Source organism: Verruconis gallopava (genome assembly GCF_000836295.1).
Source record: "Verruconis gallopava strain CBS 43764 unplaced genomic scaffold supercont1.4, whole genome shotgun sequence".
Taxonomy (NCBI): domain Eukaryota; kingdom Fungi; phylum Ascomycota; class Dothideomycetes; order Venturiales; family Sympoventuriaceae; genus Verruconis; species Verruconis gallopava.
Window position 1 is genome coordinate 333,504 of NW_015622140.1, and position 15,609 is coordinate 349,112.

At 51.5% G+C, this 15,609-nt stretch overlaps 6 protein-coding genes across 6 annotated transcripts; 4 read left to right on the forward strand and 2 right to left on the reverse strand.

Moving 5' to 3' along the window:
- The first annotated feature begins 66 nt into the window (after positions 1 to 66).
- On the forward strand, positions 67 to 1,471 carry PV09_01538 (uncharacterized protein). Its single transcript, XM_016354443.1, has one exon. The coding sequence runs from the start codon at positions 144 to 146 to the stop codon at positions 1,041 to 1,043; it is 900 nt and encodes a 299-aa protein (XP_016217455.1). The 5' UTR covers positions 67 to 143; the 3' UTR covers positions 1,044 to 1,471.
- Positions 1,472 to 1,622: 151 nt separating this feature from the next.
- Positions 1,623 to 6,405, forward strand: PV09_01539 (carbamoyl-phosphate synthase arginine-specific large chain). Its single transcript, XM_016354444.1, has 4 exons — positions 1,623 to 2,678; positions 2,863 to 4,545; positions 4,682 to 6,054; positions 6,111 to 6,405. Exons 1-4 carry the CDS (start codon positions 2,306 to 2,308, stop codon positions 6,216 to 6,218), a joined length of 3,537 nt encoding a protein of 1,178 aa, XP_016217456.1. The 5' UTR covers positions 1,623 to 2,305; the 3' UTR covers positions 6,219 to 6,405.
- A 121-nt stretch (positions 6,406 to 6,526) lies between these two features.
- On the forward strand, positions 6,527 to 7,900 carry PV09_01540 (TIGR01456 family HAD hydrolase). Its single transcript, XM_016354445.1, has 2 exons — positions 6,527 to 6,730; positions 6,798 to 7,900. The coding sequence occupies exons 1-2, from the start codon at positions 6,549 to 6,551 to the stop codon at positions 7,864 to 7,866; spliced, it is 1,251 nt and encodes a 416-aa protein (XP_016217457.1). The 5' UTR covers positions 6,527 to 6,548; the 3' UTR covers positions 7,867 to 7,900.
- Positions 7,901 to 8,789: 889 nt separating this feature from the next.
- On the reverse strand, positions 8,790 to 11,748 carry PV09_01541 (uncharacterized protein; the record flags this gene model as incomplete). Its single annotated transcript, XM_016354446.1, has 2 exons — positions 8,790 to 8,912; positions 8,981 to 11,748. The coding sequence occupies one exon, from the start codon at positions 11,746 to 11,748 to the stop codon at positions 9,055 to 9,057; it is 2,694 nt and encodes an 897-aa protein (XP_016217458.1). The 3' UTR covers positions 8,790 to 8,912; positions 8,981 to 9,054.
- An 877-nt stretch (positions 11,749 to 12,625) lies between these two features.
- PV09_01542 (uncharacterized protein) lies at positions 12,626 to 13,839 on the forward strand. Its single transcript, XM_016354447.1, has 2 exons — positions 12,626 to 12,853; positions 12,985 to 13,839. The coding sequence occupies exons 1-2, from the start codon at positions 12,747 to 12,749 to the stop codon at positions 13,712 to 13,714; spliced, it is 837 nt and encodes a 278-aa protein (XP_016217459.1). The 5' UTR covers positions 12,626 to 12,746; the 3' UTR covers positions 13,715 to 13,839.
- On the reverse strand, positions 13,503 to 14,753 carry PV09_01543 (60S ribosomal protein L15). The gene is made up of 4 exons (XM_016354448.1): positions 14,627 to 14,753; positions 14,562 to 14,572; positions 14,410 to 14,476; positions 13,503 to 14,357 (listed from the first exon to the last, which is right to left on the reverse strand). Exons 1-4 carry the CDS (start codon positions 14,699 to 14,701, stop codon positions 13,899 to 13,901), a joined length of 612 nt encoding a protein of 203 aa, XP_016217460.1. The 5' UTR covers positions 14,702 to 14,753; the 3' UTR covers positions 13,503 to 13,898.
- Between the last annotated feature and the right edge of the window lie 856 nt (positions 14,754 to 15,609).

Below are 15,609 nucleotides of genomic sequence, written 5' to 3' on the forward strand. Positions count from 1 at the left end.
CGGACCTCCGAAGCCGCCTTTTGCGGGTGATGTGCACGCCCACCCTTCATAAATAAACCCCCACCTCTTCATCCTCTTCTTCTTCTCATTTTCAAGCTCCGCAGCTATTGCTACAGGCATTGTTGGTCGTCACGGAACCTACAATGCCATGGCCAAACATCTGGCCATTCAGAGCAAAGGCCGAAGATGAAAATGCCAGCGATGCCAACCAAAATCTGGATAGTTTGAAGGATGCGTCGAGACATGTTGTGGAAAGCATCGAACACGATATTAAATCCTCATCCTGGAGCGACTTTGCGCAGCCCACAACGATCATCTCCTCGGTCGTGCTCACGAGCGCGGTGCTCCTGAGCATCCGCATCTACAAGCGGCATCTGCGGCAGATACCCAGCGTGCAGCACATTCGGCCGGAGGCGCTGCGAAAGAGCAGCGTGTTCGGCAAGGTCACCTCCGTCGGCGACGGCGACAACTTTCGACTTTTCCACACGCCCGGCGGGCGACTTGCCGGCTGGGGCTGGCTTCCCTGGCGCAGAGTGCCGGCGGACAAGGCTGGGCTGAAGGACAAGACGTTGCACGTCCGTATCGCGGGCATCGACGCGCCGGAGCTGGCGCACTTTGGGCGGCCCGCGCAGCCGTACGGGCAGGAGGCGCTGGACTTTCTGACGGGGTACATCCTGCACCGCCGCGTGAGAGCGTACTTGCATCGAAAGGACCAGTACGGGCGCGTGGTGGGCACGGTGTGGGTGCGCCGCTGGGGGCTCCGACGCGATGTCGGGCTGGAGATGCTCAAGAGGGGCCTGGCGACGGTGTACGAGGCCAAGTTTGGCAGCGAGTTTGGCGGCAGGGAGGAGCTGTACCGCGCGGCGGAAAGAAAGGCCAGGCTCAAGGGCGTGGGCATGTGGAAAGAACCGAGCGTGTGGCAGCGGCTGCTGGGCGCGAAGAAGCCAGGCAGCGAGAGCCCAAGGGAGTACAAGACACGCATGAGAGAGCTGGAGCAGACACAAGCGCAAGCGCAGGCGCAGCCACAGGAGAGAGCGAAGTAAGGTCAAAAGGCCATGCTCAGAGGACCGTTTGTTCAAGCTGTTTACGCACTGATAGCGTCTAGATACCCCGGGAGCTCTGCTGAGAGTACGAAAATAACCTAATCAACATAATCTACACGTACACATCGTAGACGTGACCTCTACGAGCCATTCCCCTCACCGTTCATCGTGGAGCTCATGTCGGAGGTCTTTTGAGTGCCCCATGGTGCACGTGACCGGCCAACGGCAAACGGACCACTGCTTCCTGGCTTCCAGCGGTGGGTCGTCGGCATCAGGCACCTGTGATCTCGGAAGCCGAGCCAATGCGTTGGGGCGTCCGCATGTGTGTGTGTGTGCGCACGGAGTCTTTTTGGTACTGGTGGTGAGCCCTTGCGCGATGATCCCCACATTCAACGCCTTTCAGCATCTGCAATGCTACCGACGGGAAAAGAAGGGGATGTAAAAAAAAAAAAAAAAAAAAAGGGATCCCTGAGGGCCTTTTTGCATGAGATCGAAGTTTTTTCTGGCTTGTGATGTACCAGGGGACCTTGCGGCGGCTCGGGCATTTTGCGTCAGAGCGATATCGCTGGAGAGGCGGGCGCTGAAGCTTTCGGTCGTGGGGCTCATCATTGACCGCAGAGCGAAAGCCTGTTTGTCAATCGAAAGTTTTTTCCGCCGCCCACCCGCTCTCCTGTTGCCTTTCTTTTCAAGAAGTCGGCTCTGCGTGTGTGAAGAGGGCCCGACACAGGCCCTGGATTCGCGAGAGGTCGTGCACAGTGAGGCTCTAATCGAGTAGTTGGCACTGCTCTGTGCTCACCTGGCGGTGAGCAGGCGGCGTAGTCCTTTTTCACAAGCCGACTCGTCATACGCGTCTCGAGCGAATCTGACCGTATTATCATTAACATTATCGTCATTCGAGGGCGAAGGCCAAAAGGCAAAGGCCGCTACCGTTATCTGCCAGCTGGGCTTTTATCTTTTCCCGCTCTAGCGCGATCGGCTGGAGCTTGGGACGGCGCCGGACTCGCAGAGATCGCCCCTGGTCAGAACTTCCAGTCATCCATCGCCTTTTCCTGTTTGCGGGGAGCCAAAAGGAAAAAAAAAAAAATAAGACTCAATCTCGCAATCCCCCAGTCCTTCCAACCCTTTCTTCTCCCTACACCCCAAAGAGAGTCAATTGCTCTCCAAATCTCTCGCTCCGTCCAGTGAGCACCCCAATTGAGCGCTTCGACCGCTCTCTAGATATCCAACCAAGACATTCGAAACGTACCGGCCCGCTCACAACCATGGCGTCGGCCGCCCTTCGACTCATCCGCCCTACACGCCATGTGCTACATCAGCAATGCCACGGCACACCTGGCCGTGTTCCTCAAACGGCGCTGAGGAGCTTCACAACCTCGCGGCTCGTGCCGTACTACCAGAGACACGCGAACCGTAGCGGGTTCGAGAACAACTCGAAACCGAGCGTACACCGCCAATTGCGCTGTTACTCCCAAAAGCCCATCAAAAGGAACGCGTCCGAAGAGGCTCCCAACGCCCAGGCGTACCTCAACTCCGGTGCCATTGCTGGTGCGAGGGATCTTGTCGACGTTAAGAAGGTGCTTGTTATCGGTAGCGGCGGGTTGGCAATTGGTCAGGCGGGTGAATTCGATTATTCTGGTGAGTCAGTGCTGAACAATGAACCACTCACCCTCACATGAACCACATGAACACGCACAGAACGTACGCACCATCGCGCCATCGCGCTGTTCAGTGATAGAAACGCTCAAATTACGGAGGAGCAAAAACAAAATAAAATAAACGACAAAAGAATATTGTGGACTAACAAAAGGCATTTGCACAGGTTCTCAGGCTCTAAAAGCGCTCAAGGAGGCCGGCGTTGCCTCCGTGCTCGTTAACCCTAATATTGCAACTATTCAGACTTCCCACGTCCTCGCGGACGAAATCTACTATTTACCCGTCACTCCAGAGTACGTTACATATGTCATCGAGCGCGAGCGTCCCGATGGCATCTTCCTCAGCTTTGGTGGTCAGACTGCTCTGAACCTTGGCGTTCAGATGCAGCGCATGGGTATCTTCGAAAGGTACGGCGTCAAGGTTTTGGGCACCAGCATCCGCACGCTTGAGGTTTCCGAGGACCGAGACCTGTTCGCCCAGGCGCTCAAGGAAATAAACATCCCTATTGCTGAGTCTATCGCCGTGAGCACGGTCGAGGATGCTCTTGACGCCGCCGAAAAGGTCGGCTACCCAATCATTGTCCGCGCCGCGTATGCTCTTGGTGGTCTCGGGTCCGGTTTTGCAAACAATCCGGAGGAACTCAGAAACCTGTCTGCCCGCTCTTTGACGCTCTCTCCCCAAATTCTTGTCGAGAAGTCGCTCAAGGGCTGGAAAGAGGCTGAGTACGAAGTGGTCCGTGATGCCAGTGACAACTGCATCACTGTCTGCAACATGGAGAACTTCGATCCTCTCGGAGTGCATACCGGTGATAGCATTGTCGTCTCCCCGAGTCAGACGTTCAGTGATGAGGAGTACCACATGCTTCGATCTGCCGCCATCAAGATCGTCCGTCATCTTGGTGTCGTTGGAGAGTGCAACGTCCAGTACGCTCTGCAACCCGATGGCCTTGATTACAGAGTCATTGAGGTCAACGCCCGTCTGTCTCGCTCGTCCGCCCTGGCTTCCAAGGCTACCGGTTACCCACTGGCATACACTGCCGCCAAGATCGGTCTCGGCCACACGCTACCCGAATTGCCCAACGCTGTGACCAAGACTACAACGGCCAACTTCGAGCCTAGCTTGGACTACATCGTCACAAAGATGCCTCGTTGGGATCTGAGCAAGTTCCAGAATGTCAAGCGTGACATTGGCAGCTCCATGAAATCTGTCGGCGAGGTCATGGCCATCGGTCGAACGTTCGAGGAGTCCTTCCAGAAGGCCTGCCGTATGGTCGATCCCAGATTCCATGGTTTCCAAGGAGACAAGTTTGAAGACCTTGATGAGGTGCTGCGCAACCCAACCGACCGTCGCTGGCTCGCGGTCGGAACCGCCATGTTCGAGCACGGCTACAGCGTTGAGAAGCTCCACGAGCTGACCAAGATCGACCGATGGTTCTTGCACAAGTTGCAGAATATTGTGGATACGACTCGCGAGCTCGAGGAAATCGGCAGTCTGTATGGCCTGAAGAAAGAGCTGCTGATGAAGGCAAAGAAGCAGGGCTTCTCCGACAAGCAGATCGCGAAGGCTGTCAATAGCACCGAGAATGAGGTGCGTGCTCGCAGGCTGAGCTTCGACATCAGACCCTTCGTTAAGCGCATCGACACCCTTGCCGCTGAATTCCCAGCGGAGACAAACTACCTGTACACTACATACAATGCCACCACTCACGACGTGGAGTTCACTGATCATGGTGTCATCGTGCTCGGAAGCGGTGTGTACCGTATTGGCAGCTCAGTCGAGTTTGACTGGTGCGCTGTAAACGCTACGCAATCCCTTGGCAAACTAGGCAAGAAGACCATCACGATCAATTGTGAGTGCATGCCTTTCATCTCTACATATCACACAAGCTGGGAAAGAATGCGCCTTCAACTGATTGGCAATGCATTTTGGCCGCCATTCATATCCTAACAGTGCCAATTTTAATCGCATGCTAATTTCGTTCCCAGACAATCCTGAGACCTACAGCACTGATTTCGACGTTCCGGACAGACTTTACTTCGAGGAGCTCAGTTACGAGCGTGTGATGGACATCTACGAGCTTGAGGCTGCTAGCGGTGTCGTTGTGTCTGTCGGTGGTCAATTGCCACAAAACATTGCTCTGAAGCTCCAGGAAGATGGCAAAGCCAAGATTTTGGGTACGGATCCAAAGGACATCGACAAGGCCGAGGACAGACACAAGTTCTCTCAAATCCTTGACAGCATTGGTGTCGACCAGCCCGCCTGGAAAGAGCTTACGTCACTCAAGGATGCGGAGGAATTCGCCGACTCTGTGGGATATCCTGTTCTTGTCCGTCCGTCCTACGTGCTCTCTGGTGCTGCCATGACTGTCGTCCGCTCGAAGGAGGAACTTGCCGAGAAGCTTACCGCTGCTGCTGACGTCTCACCAGATCATCCTGTTGTCATTACCCAATACATCGAGGGCGCCCAGGAAATTGATGTTGATGCTGTCGCTTCGAACGGCAAGCTCCTCATCCACGCAATTAGTGAGCACATCGAGCAAGCTGGCGTCCATTCTGGCGATGCCTCTCTGGTTCTTCCTCCGCACACCCTCTCTGCGGAAGTGCAAGAACGTGTCAAGGAAATTGCTGTCAAGGTTGCTGAAGCATGGAAAATTACCGGTCCATTCAACATGCAGATTATAAAGGCTGATGTCGAGGGTCAATCCGAACCCGCCCTCAAAGTTATCGAATGTAACCTTCGTGCCTCTCGATCATTCCCATTCAGCTCCAAGGTCCTTGGAACAAACTTTATTGAGGTTGCCACCAAAGCTTTGGTCGGCAAGGACGTCCCAGAGCCTGTTGACCCCATGAAGGAAAAGAGAGATTACCTTGCCGTCAAGGTGCCTCAGTTCTCATGGACGCGTCTGGCGGGCGCTGACCCCTTCCTCGGTGTTGAAATGGCCTCGACCGGCGAAATGGCATGTTTCGGCAAGGACCTCATCGAGGCTTACTGGACAGCGGTGCAGTCGACTATGAATTTCCGTCTCCCCCTTCCAGGTGAAGGCCTTCTCTTCGGCGGCGACTTGTCCAATGACAACCTGCCAACCATTGTAAAGTACGTGCAGCCACTCGGCTACAAGCTGTATGCTGCCAATGACGAGTGTAAGAAATTCCTCGAGAGCAAGGTCCCAGGCGCTTCTGTCGAATCCATCGAATTCCCCAAGGAGGACAAGCGTGCCCTGCGACAAGTCTTCGAGAAGTATGACATCCGTGGCGTGTTCAACCTTGCCAAGGTCCGGGCCTCGAGCTTGGTTGACGAAGACTACGTAATGCGTAGGAATGCTGTTGATTTCGGCGTTCCCTTGTTCATGGAGCCCCAGGTACGTATCATTTACCAAAAAGATGCAAATACATAACATACTAACGTCAGTCACAGACGGCCATGCTCTTTGCTCGATGCATGAGCGAGAAGCTGCCCAAGAAGGAAGGCATTCCAAGCGAAGTCCGCAGGTGGAGCGAGTTCATCGGCGGCAAGCCTTTGTAGAGGTCAAACGTACATTTTCGGGGTGGATTCACAATCGAAATGGTTCGCGCATACCTCCTTTGGAGATGATGCATATCTGTACTTCAGTCGAGCGAAGAGCAATTGGAAATTAAAAATCATGCATACAGTTTGAGCGAACTAGAGATATGCTCGAGGCCAATAAAAATCGTACTGTGACCGTGTAAAATTTGTCGTTGAATATTGTGTTCAAGTGCTCGGGTCCATTTTCGTTCAATGATTGCCGAGATAGGAAAGAGCCAAGGTCGGAGCTAGCACCTCCGATGACTCCGCGTATATAAAACTGAGATCCTCGACTTTGCAGTTCCTTCTATGGCTGTTTTGCGAACGGCGGTGCTGCCGCTCAGGTCTATATCCAGGTGTGCCGTAGGATTTTCCGAACCGCCTGCACTACTACGCATCTGCAGTGCAAAGCCACAAAGATGGCAGCGTTACTATTCACAACCTGCGCGCCCCGCGCCGTCTTCTGTTCCTGAATTTGGCTTCGCTTTCGAGTACGCACAAGCCCTTACGCAGTTTCGGCGACGAAATGTTCTGACAGAATGGTTTTCTTGCTTTTAGCATCGACGGCGTTCTCCTGCGGGCGTCCAAGCCCATACCTGGCGCGCACGAAGCGCTGTCGCTCCTCCAGTCCGAGCAGATCCCCTTCATACTCCTCACCAACGGCGGCGGGAAGACGGAGCAGGAACGCGTGGACGAGATCAACTCGAAGCTGGGCGTGCAGATTTCGACGTCGAACTTCATGCAGTCGCACACTCCGTTCGCTGACCTGGCCCAGTACAAGGACAAGACGATCTTGGTGCTCGGCGGCGATGAGGACAAGTGCCGCTCCGTCGCCGAGAACTACGGCTTCGGACGCGTGATCGTGCCCGGAGATCTGTTCGTGGCGGAGCCGAGCCTGTGGCCGTTCTCGCGCCAGTTTCTGGACTTCTACAGGCGCTTCGCACGCCCGCTGCCGAAGCCGCTCTACACGCCCGGCGCGGACCCATCCTCCTCATTGAAGATTGACGCCGTGTTCGTCTACAACGATCCTAGAGACTGGGGCCTTGACGCGACGATCGTACTGGACCTCCTGCTGTCCAAGGGCGGCGTGCTCGGGACCATCAGTGCAAAAAACGGCGACGCCTCCCTTCCCAACAGAGGCTACCAGCAAGATGGGCAACCGCCGCTGTACTTCTCCAATCCTGACTTGTTCTGGGCCGCAAAGTATCACCTTCCGCGGCTGGGACAGGGCGGTTTCCGTGAGGCGCTGGAAGGCCTGTGGGCGGCGACGACGGGAGGCGAGAAGGCGGGGGTGCGGCTCGTTAAGCAGGTCATTGGCAAGCCCTACGCGATGACTTACGCATACGCTGAGGGGCTAATGACGAGGCACCGCGAGCAGATGATCAAAGGCAAGGTTGATGGGCCACCTGAACCGCTGAAGAGAGTGTACATGGTCGGAGATAACCCCGAGAGTGATATCAAAGGCGGTAATGACTTCAAAAGTCCGGTCGGCACGGATTGGTGGTCCATACTTGTCAGGACAGGTGTGCATCAAGGTGGGGAACCCAAGTGGAAGCCAAGAGTTGTCGTGGACGACGTGTATGCAGCGGTGAAGTGGGCTTTGCAAAATGAGCGTTGGACTTACTGAAGAATAGAAATTAATGCAATCCAATTACTCAACATGTTTGGGCTCCTTCCTTTTTCGTTCCGTACCAGCGAAGCCACTCAGAATCATTCTAGAATTATTGGCATCAACATCTCCGGCGCAATGCTGTCGTCTATGCATCGTCCCGAGTCTCTACATCCATAGATCTTGGTGCCGCTTCTGCAATGAAAGCAGTTGATGTGACGAGAACTGGAGCGGGCGATGAAAGAGCAACAGCGCGCAAAGTCATCATGCTCGAGTACAAGAGAGAAGGCTTACTAGATTATGTATTTCTATATAAGTTCATGCGTTTAATGATGCACAGGATCAAGATACAAAAGCAATTCGCCACGAAATAGGCCTGCTCGAGGTCTGATCTGGATGCTTCGTCCTCCTTGCTGAATCCCTGCAAATCACGAATGTACAAATCTGGGAGCCAGGGCAGAGAGCGCAAGCAACACAGTGGCGTAACAGGAGATCTCGCTCATGAACTGGAAATCTTTCCTGGTACATGCCTGAATAAGAATGACATCGCTTAGCTTCCAGGAACAAAGGGCTGATCTGAAAAAAGTTGTCGCACCGGACCAATGCTCTAATCAACATTGTACGATGAGATATTTCCATGTCATGACCTATGGCTTTGGTCAAGTTATGACAGTAAGTATTCCGGATGTTTTAGGACGAGAATCATCACGTAAGGTGGCTTCCGAGCAGATATATCTTATACATCTCAGCACAGCCTAGAAAGCGTCCAACGGAACTATTAGGAGAGTTGTCTCGACGAGCCGACTTATCAGCGAGCTAATTGATCGAATATATTACGTGATGAGGTTATTTCGTTTGAAAAACAAGTTGCATAGAATCACGACATTTCGTCGATGTCCAGCCGGGAAGTTTAACCAACAGAGATTGGATAAGCTGAGCCGCTGCGCCTTCCGCAAGCTAGATACGTTCCTAAGTCCATTTGTGGAAATTGATTTGATTGTGGCCTTGGATCAATAGACCTCTGTTTATTTAAACCGGGCCTGATAACAGCAATTACTCAAAAACTTCAATAATCAGCTCCGGACTCGAGTCTAAACCGAAGAAGAAGGCTTTCAAATGTCGAGGATAATACCTGAAATGCCGAAGAGATAACAAAATCTTCTCTCCGCTTTTAACTTTTGCGTTCATAAGAAGAGACGCTCTCGATCATCGAATTTCGAATGTCATGTTCTGGAATCTCTCGAGTGTCGAAGATGGATGAATCCCTCTCAACTCTTCCTCCTTTTTCCTGCGAGCTCTGAGCTTGCGATTTGCGGCCTTTTGTGCCTTCTTCGACTTTGCACGTGCGGCAATGGGTTCCTCGAATGCAGGATTTTGCCCCACAGCGTGCCCGTTCGAGGTTGAAGCGACTGTAGATTTGCTTTGAGCTCGGCGCTGCTCTGTAATTGCTTCACCATTCATCATACCATGAAGATAGCATTCGCCAATCAACACGAAGTACTCTGGGTTCGGCTTGGGCATTCTAATATTCTCGTTGGAAAAGAGCCGGAATGAGCGTGCGATCGTTCTCCCGGACCTCCAGATCCTTTTGCAGGTCACAGAGATCAAAGGTCCGAATGCAAGAGAAAGCACGACAATAGAACTAAGTCGACGGTCCTCTTCCTGCGCTGTGAGTAGGGCGAAAGCTTGCAGAAATCCGATCCTTATAGAGCTAAGCACTGTACGTAACCAAGCGAGCGGGTCCAAAGACATGCAAAGAGAAACGCAGACCACAAACCCGATTGAACAAGCAAGATCCAGCGCCTTTGAACCATAGATATAAGGCTTCACAAGCTTCCAAACTAGAGCCTTGGCTATAGCCTTTCTTCGTCTCGCCCTAGCCAATCGAATGGTCCGGCTCTCACGAAACCTGCGTTGTATCATCACTGCTGCGGCTACCTGTTCTCTTAGAGCAAGCTTAATGTCCGCTTCGATCTCTTCCTCATCTTTCTCAACCTTGCGCAGCACAACAGGGACGCTGCAACCGTATAGAATACAGACGTAGTCTCCAGTTCGCGTTTCCGCTGGGAACAAACCAATCTTCCCAAGGTGCTTAGTCTTCATCAGACGACGGTTCCAGACAACCGCTTGGACGCGACGCAAAAACTTCTCGACGATGGTGCAGCCGCTCTCGTAGATTAGTTCGTTGGTTTGGATCGGTCCGTCCTTGTGCCCAGTCTTGAACACTTCTTCGCACGCGCGACGATAGTATGCGGGTGGACTTTTCCCATCCGGACCGCGATCAGCCACTAGAGTCCGCCAGAAGTCCTCTTCTACTCTATTTTGTGTTCCTGAGTGCATAAAGCTCCTCCAGGTTCTTGGTATAGATCCGGAATCTGATGTCCCAACATTGCTCTCACCTCTAGTGATCTCGTCGAGCACGAAGCCCTGTACAAACATGCTGTAATATCCGTCCCCCTTCTTGAATTTGAACTCAGAAGCGGTTATTGATTTCGACCCAGCTGCGGTGTAGTTTCTCCCTGCAATGTCCGGCATACCAACTAATGGATCTGCATTTTTCCTCGCCATCCTTTCTCCCAGGTTGGGTCTCTGCGAAACATCGTACGGGGCATTGCGAAGAGTGCAAATCCAGCTTGGGAGAGGCATCTTATCAGAGCCACCGTCTTCGTCTGAAACTTCTTGCGCCCATGGTCGACAAATGATATCGAGCGCCCGAGATTTTTCAGCTTTTCGAATGGCAAAAAGTACGAAGTCCTTGTAGACATCCACGATCTCTTGTTTGTAGTCTACGTGATAGGCGTGTACCGCAAATTTTCTACCGCGAATTCTTGCCCAAGCTCTGATCTGCCGTCTGACCTCTGGTGATTCTAGGTCATTCAGACCCTCATCGATGTTCTTCGTAACGCCAGCTTGTGGCAGCGCGTCTTTCGCAATGGCAAGCAGCGCGTAGATGGAATCTCTTTCGTTGCTTGCCTTGAAAATAGATAGTGAACACACCAAGTATTCTAGGCTGGATATTGGTTCCCGACCGCCATCATTAGATCGCCGAAACAGATTTCGAGTTGTGTCCACGAGTAAAGACGCTGCTGATGCTGGTATCTCTCCAAAATAATCTTGATATCGACTATGATCTTTAGAATTCCGCATTACTTCGGACAGCCTTGATTTGTTTTCCGCTTCCACAAAGAGAGACACAGCATCGCTAAACTCTTGCCATGTAATATGTTTGCTTCCGCAGTGTACAATTGCCTCTGTTGCAAGCGATATCTCTTGAACTACCCAGCGTCGTCCAAACCAGTCACGGTTCAGTAGTTTAGAGAAAGCCTCCCATTCCTTTGATTTGTTGTTCTCGTCATCGGTTTGGCAAAGTTTGTCGAAATTCCAAAGTTTCAACACACTGTTCTTGATAAACTCAAGGGCCAGAGTGCTATGAAAATCTTCAGGCCCAAGCCAAACATGGACGCGCTTTGCCTTGGGGTAAATGACCGCCATTAATGGAATCTGGTAGCTTTTTTCGTCCAGATTGTCCTGATTGATACTGATGGCATCAATCCACAGAGTGATCTTATCCTTCTTGCGGCGAAATGCTCGTAAGGCTCCGTCGAGGTTTTCAGAAATGTAGAACACTTTAGGAACTATAGTTTGGTCATCATTCACATGGATGATAAGCTCCTTACTCCACTCCTTCTTGTCCTGTGAGCCCCAGCACCACGACAGCGCATCGTAGTCTTCACTCTCATATGGTTCGCGAAGTTCAACGATATTGCATTGGAGGGTAGCATTATGATCCATCGCGGGCCATAACTTGATTAGGCGCAAAGTAGTTGGTGGGTCTAGTGTGGAGTACTGATATGCCTTATACATGTCCGAGCCATGTCGTACTTGGCCAGACACGTTCATTATCGTATACAGGATGATGTGTGGGCAAAATATGTGAAAAGAACGGCTGTCGAAGCACTTTGGCCACAACACCTGTGCGCTCATGCATGAAATACAGCTGAGCTCAGCTGCTCCCTAAATGCGCGCGTTCGTTCCTATGTTCCTCGCATTTTCGCTTGCGTGCAGGACATCCCGGAAGAACCTGAGCGTTCTATAGGCTAGCTTATTGTGTATCAAGGACAGTGTCTGCATGTCCCACGCCACAAAGCGGGGCGATCTTTGTGAAACGATAACCTTAGCATGGCGGCATTTTCCTTTGATGAGGCTCTGCGGTACAACACAGGATTGGTACATCTGTATGGATCTACACTACGCTGTAAGAATTTATCGACTTTCCCGCGTTTAAGCACCATAAAGAGGCCTGAAGCTTCAGCCAGATGCTTGGCCAAATCGCAAGGCAAACATTGTGATCGCATTGACAACTGTTTCAAAGATCTCGACGATGGGACCAGTGGTTAGTATTTGATATGGAACCGGGTTCCAGAATGCCGATGATACGCAGACTGTACCATTCGGATGGCTGAAGTGTTGATGAAGGCAGACGACGCCTTGGAGATGACATGAGTTGCGATAGTGGGGTGTCCTCAGGCATTTGACTTGCACGAGACTGATAGAGTAACTAGAGTTTACAAATATCGCTAAGTTTGAAAGGCATTCAATCACATTCAAAAACCAAAATAGAAACAAACTCGGTTCTCCTCAGAGTGCAGGAAAGTTGCAAGAAGAGGTTCCTCGTGCTGCCAACCTCGGCTCGCCGACCGCAAGGGGTCTCGTCTCCACATATCTGACTTGGAGTCCACTGACAGCCGGGGACTTGAAATTCTAACAAAATATATCAGATAGATCCCTTTAGACGTACATACTCATTTTTCTTTACTTGTATTTCATCAATTATTAACTGTACCACCAGCTGGATTATTTTTAGTCGAACAGCTTGGTTGCTTCTCAAATCAGTCAAAATGCCGGACACATACAATTACGAGTACTTCAATGTAACCTTTCCGGCCGAGTTCGTGGCACAGGTCGAAATCAATCGGCCAGAGAAGCTCAATGCCTTCATCCAAAAGTAAGTGCGCATATGGCTCTAGGCCGAGCATTTCATGGTCGAAATGGACGTGATTGTCGCTCAACTTTGTTCTTGAGTCTTCATGCAGTTCTTCCGAGTTTCAGCCTCGTGCTCACATGATCTTTTGACAGGATGTGGTTGAACTTCTCCGCCATTATCAAGAAGCTCTCCCTGGACCCAGACTGTCGTGCTGTCATTATCAGTGGCGCTGGCCCGCGTGCTTTCACCGCAGGTCTTGATGTCCAGGCTGCGTCACAGGGAACTCTGAAGAAGTCCGACACGGATGTAGCTCGCAAAGCACGAAAGACCCGAGAGAGCATCATCGAGTTTCAAGATTGCATCACTGATATTGAGCGCTGCGGCAAGCCAGTCATCATCGTTTACCATGGTATCAGCTATGGTTTGGGGATTGACATGGGTGTTGCATGCGACATCAGAATAGCTACCAAGGACGTCAGGCTCAGCGTCAAGGAAGTCGATATCGGCCTCGCAGCTGACATTGGCACATTGACGAGACTTCCGAAGAGTGGTTGCAGTTTTTCGTGGGTAAAGGAGGTTGCGCTTACGGCAAGGGAGTTCTATGCCGACGAAGCGTTAAGAGTCGGATTCGTATCGCACGTGGTTGAGAACAAAGAGGCTGGTATTAAAAAAGCAATCGAGATTGCCAGCTTGATCGCCTCAAAGTCACCTGTCGCTGTTTATGGCACCAAAGAGCTTCTTAACTGGAGCAGAGACAGGCCCGTCGACGACGGTCTCAAGTATACGGCCATCTGGAACGCTGGCATGATTCAAACATCGGATGTGGAGAGAGCCATGTTGTCAGGGCTACAAAAGCGGAAGCCTACATTTGAGAAGCTATGAAAGGAGACTGGAGTCCGAGACAAATTTGATTTCTGTGAGAACCCGTCGTCTCATGTTCATGTCATTTATGCTATAGAAACTGCCTATGAGGCAGGCAAGAAATTTTATGCCCGCGAGAAGAACAATTCCATCACGCCATAGTAGCCCCGATGCACTAGCAACCCCATCCACACCCGATATGCATTTATCGGTAGCGCCAGAGAGAGAGCGTGTTGTGACGCTTCCAGGCCTTTCTGCGGCCGCCGCGGGTCTTGTTGTAGCGGTGGCCTTTGTTGAGACCACGGGACTTCTTGCCAGTAGAAGTGAGCCCACGAGCCTCGCGATGCTTGTGCACTGGGTTGACGATCCAGTTAATGCGTGGATCGCGACGAATAGCCTTGTGCTGTGGGTCAACAAGGATGACTTCGTAGTACTTGTAAGTGGAGTCCTGGTTGATCCAGTACGAGTTGAGGACGCGAAGGTTGGCACAACGGCGGCCGACACGCTCCTCGGCGGTGGCACGAAGGGAGCGCTGGTATTTCAGCTGGTTGATACCCTGGTTGGTCGGCTTGCCGTATGTAGCACCTTTTGGCGCAGGTCGCTTGCGGCCACCACGGCGAACGCGGATGCGATAGATGACATAGCCCTGCTTAGCCTTGTATCCCTGTTGTCCCGTGTCAATCTCTGTCGTCTCTTAGAGACCCGTGTGCTCTTACAAGTCGGCGAGCCTTGTCTGGGCGCGATGGACGGGACGCTCGGTGAATAACATGTCGCTGACGGTACCTGCACTTCTCAGCTTTGTTCAACGAAGTGTAGGCGGTGCCATTGCACAAGTGTGAACACTTCGATGGCACAAGATCAGACTCACTCCCAGCAGCGCTGTCAGAAGGTATTAGCAAATACACGTACACTCAAGTTCTGCCATTGACTTACGACACGAAGAAGGAAGCGCATCACATCGGACTGCTTGCGCTTCTGAAGCTCCTCGATATATTTGAGAGCACCCATCTTGACGGCAAAGTGGGCTCTTACCAAACTGAACGGCTGACACTTTTCACGGATACGAGAGTTTTTGGTGGGCATTTTGGAAAAGTTGGTGGTGATCCGTGCGCCAACCCTAAGGCATCAAGGCTAAAACACGTTCACGTGAAGATCTCACTTTCTGCACGGCTCCAAATTTTTTGCGCCGACCAATTAGTTCCTGAACATTCCTAGAACAAACTCGTGCAGAATGGCACAAGTACAATTCAACTCTCTATCAGTAAACATCGCTGTTGCAGTATGTTTGCGTCTGCTACACACTTGATGGCTTAAATCAATATATTCTCACTGATGCAATGTATGTCTATCCTAACCTTATCCTGTACGCATTTTCCATTGATGATACGCTTTCAAAAAATGTTTCAAGACGGGACATAGAGGCCACGGTCTCTCTGAACGAGAAATTTGATTCTGATCAACCCACATTCTACTAGACCAGAGCTACCTGTATTGCGGCAGAGTGCTTACTGTACTTCAGGATCATCCGAACATTGCCCTTACTTACCCCAGCTGCGCCCAAGATGCAAATCAACTCGTTCAGAACGGCAACTCGAGCTGTTCCTTTGTGCACTGTAATGGAATTCCCCTTAATCTTTTCATCTTCTCTACTCTATGCTCGTGAACCGCACCATGTTAATCCATCTCCGTTATACCCTCGACAGCAAGATATTCCCCTTATTACTGTTATGGCTCATCACAAGCATATGGACCTGTATGCCAGGATGATCGGCTGCCGTAATAGCATTTCATCATGTCCTGTAGCATTACCTAGGGAGTATCCTTTAGCCACTGCTAACCTTCAAGCCTTTGTAAAATCCTTGTTCCGTTAAGGGCGTTATAAACAGGCACTTACTCGTCTTCCTCGTGTAATACAG

Bases quoted from the DNA above. Each gene is read 5' to 3' on its own strand.
- PV09_01538 (XM_016354443.1), top strand. From the start codon at position 144: ATGCCATGGCCAAACATCTGGCCATTCAGAGCAAAGGCCGAAGATGAA.
- PV09_01539 (XM_016354444.1), top strand. From the start codon at position 2,306: ATGGCGTCGGCCGCCCTTCGACTCATCCGCCCTACACGCCATGTGCTA. The intron at 2,679-2,862 runs GTGAGTCAGTGC...GCATTTGCACAG, and splicing joins GGGTGAATTCGATTATTCTG to GTTCTCAGGCTCTAAAAGCG. The intron at 6,055-6,110 runs GTACGTATCATT...CGTCAGTCACAG, and splicing joins CCTTGTTCATGGAGCCCCAG to ACGGCCATGCTCTTTGCTCG.
- PV09_01540 (XM_016354445.1), top strand. From the start codon at position 6,549: ATGGCTGTTTTGCGAACGGCGGTGCTGCCGCTCAGGTCTATATCCAGG. The intron at 6,731-6,797 runs GTACGCACAAGC...TCTTGCTTTTAG, and splicing joins GAATTTGGCTTCGCTTTCGA to CATCGACGGCGTTCTCCTGC.
- PV09_01542 (XM_016354447.1), top strand. From the start codon at position 12,747: ATGCCGGACACATACAATTACGAGTACTTCAATGTAACCTTTCCGGCC. The intron at 12,854-12,984 runs GTAAGTGCGCAT...ATCTTTTGACAG, and splicing joins CTCAATGCCTTCATCCAAAA to GATGTGGTTGAACTTCTCCG.
- PV09_01543 (XM_016354448.1), bottom strand. From the start codon at position 14,701: ATGGGTGCTCTCAAATATATCGAGGAGCTTCAGAAGCGCAAGCAGTCC. The intron at 14,358-14,409 runs GTAAGAGCACAC...ACGGGACAACAG, and splicing joins CAGACAAGGCTCGCCGACTT to GGATACAAGGCTAAGCAGGG.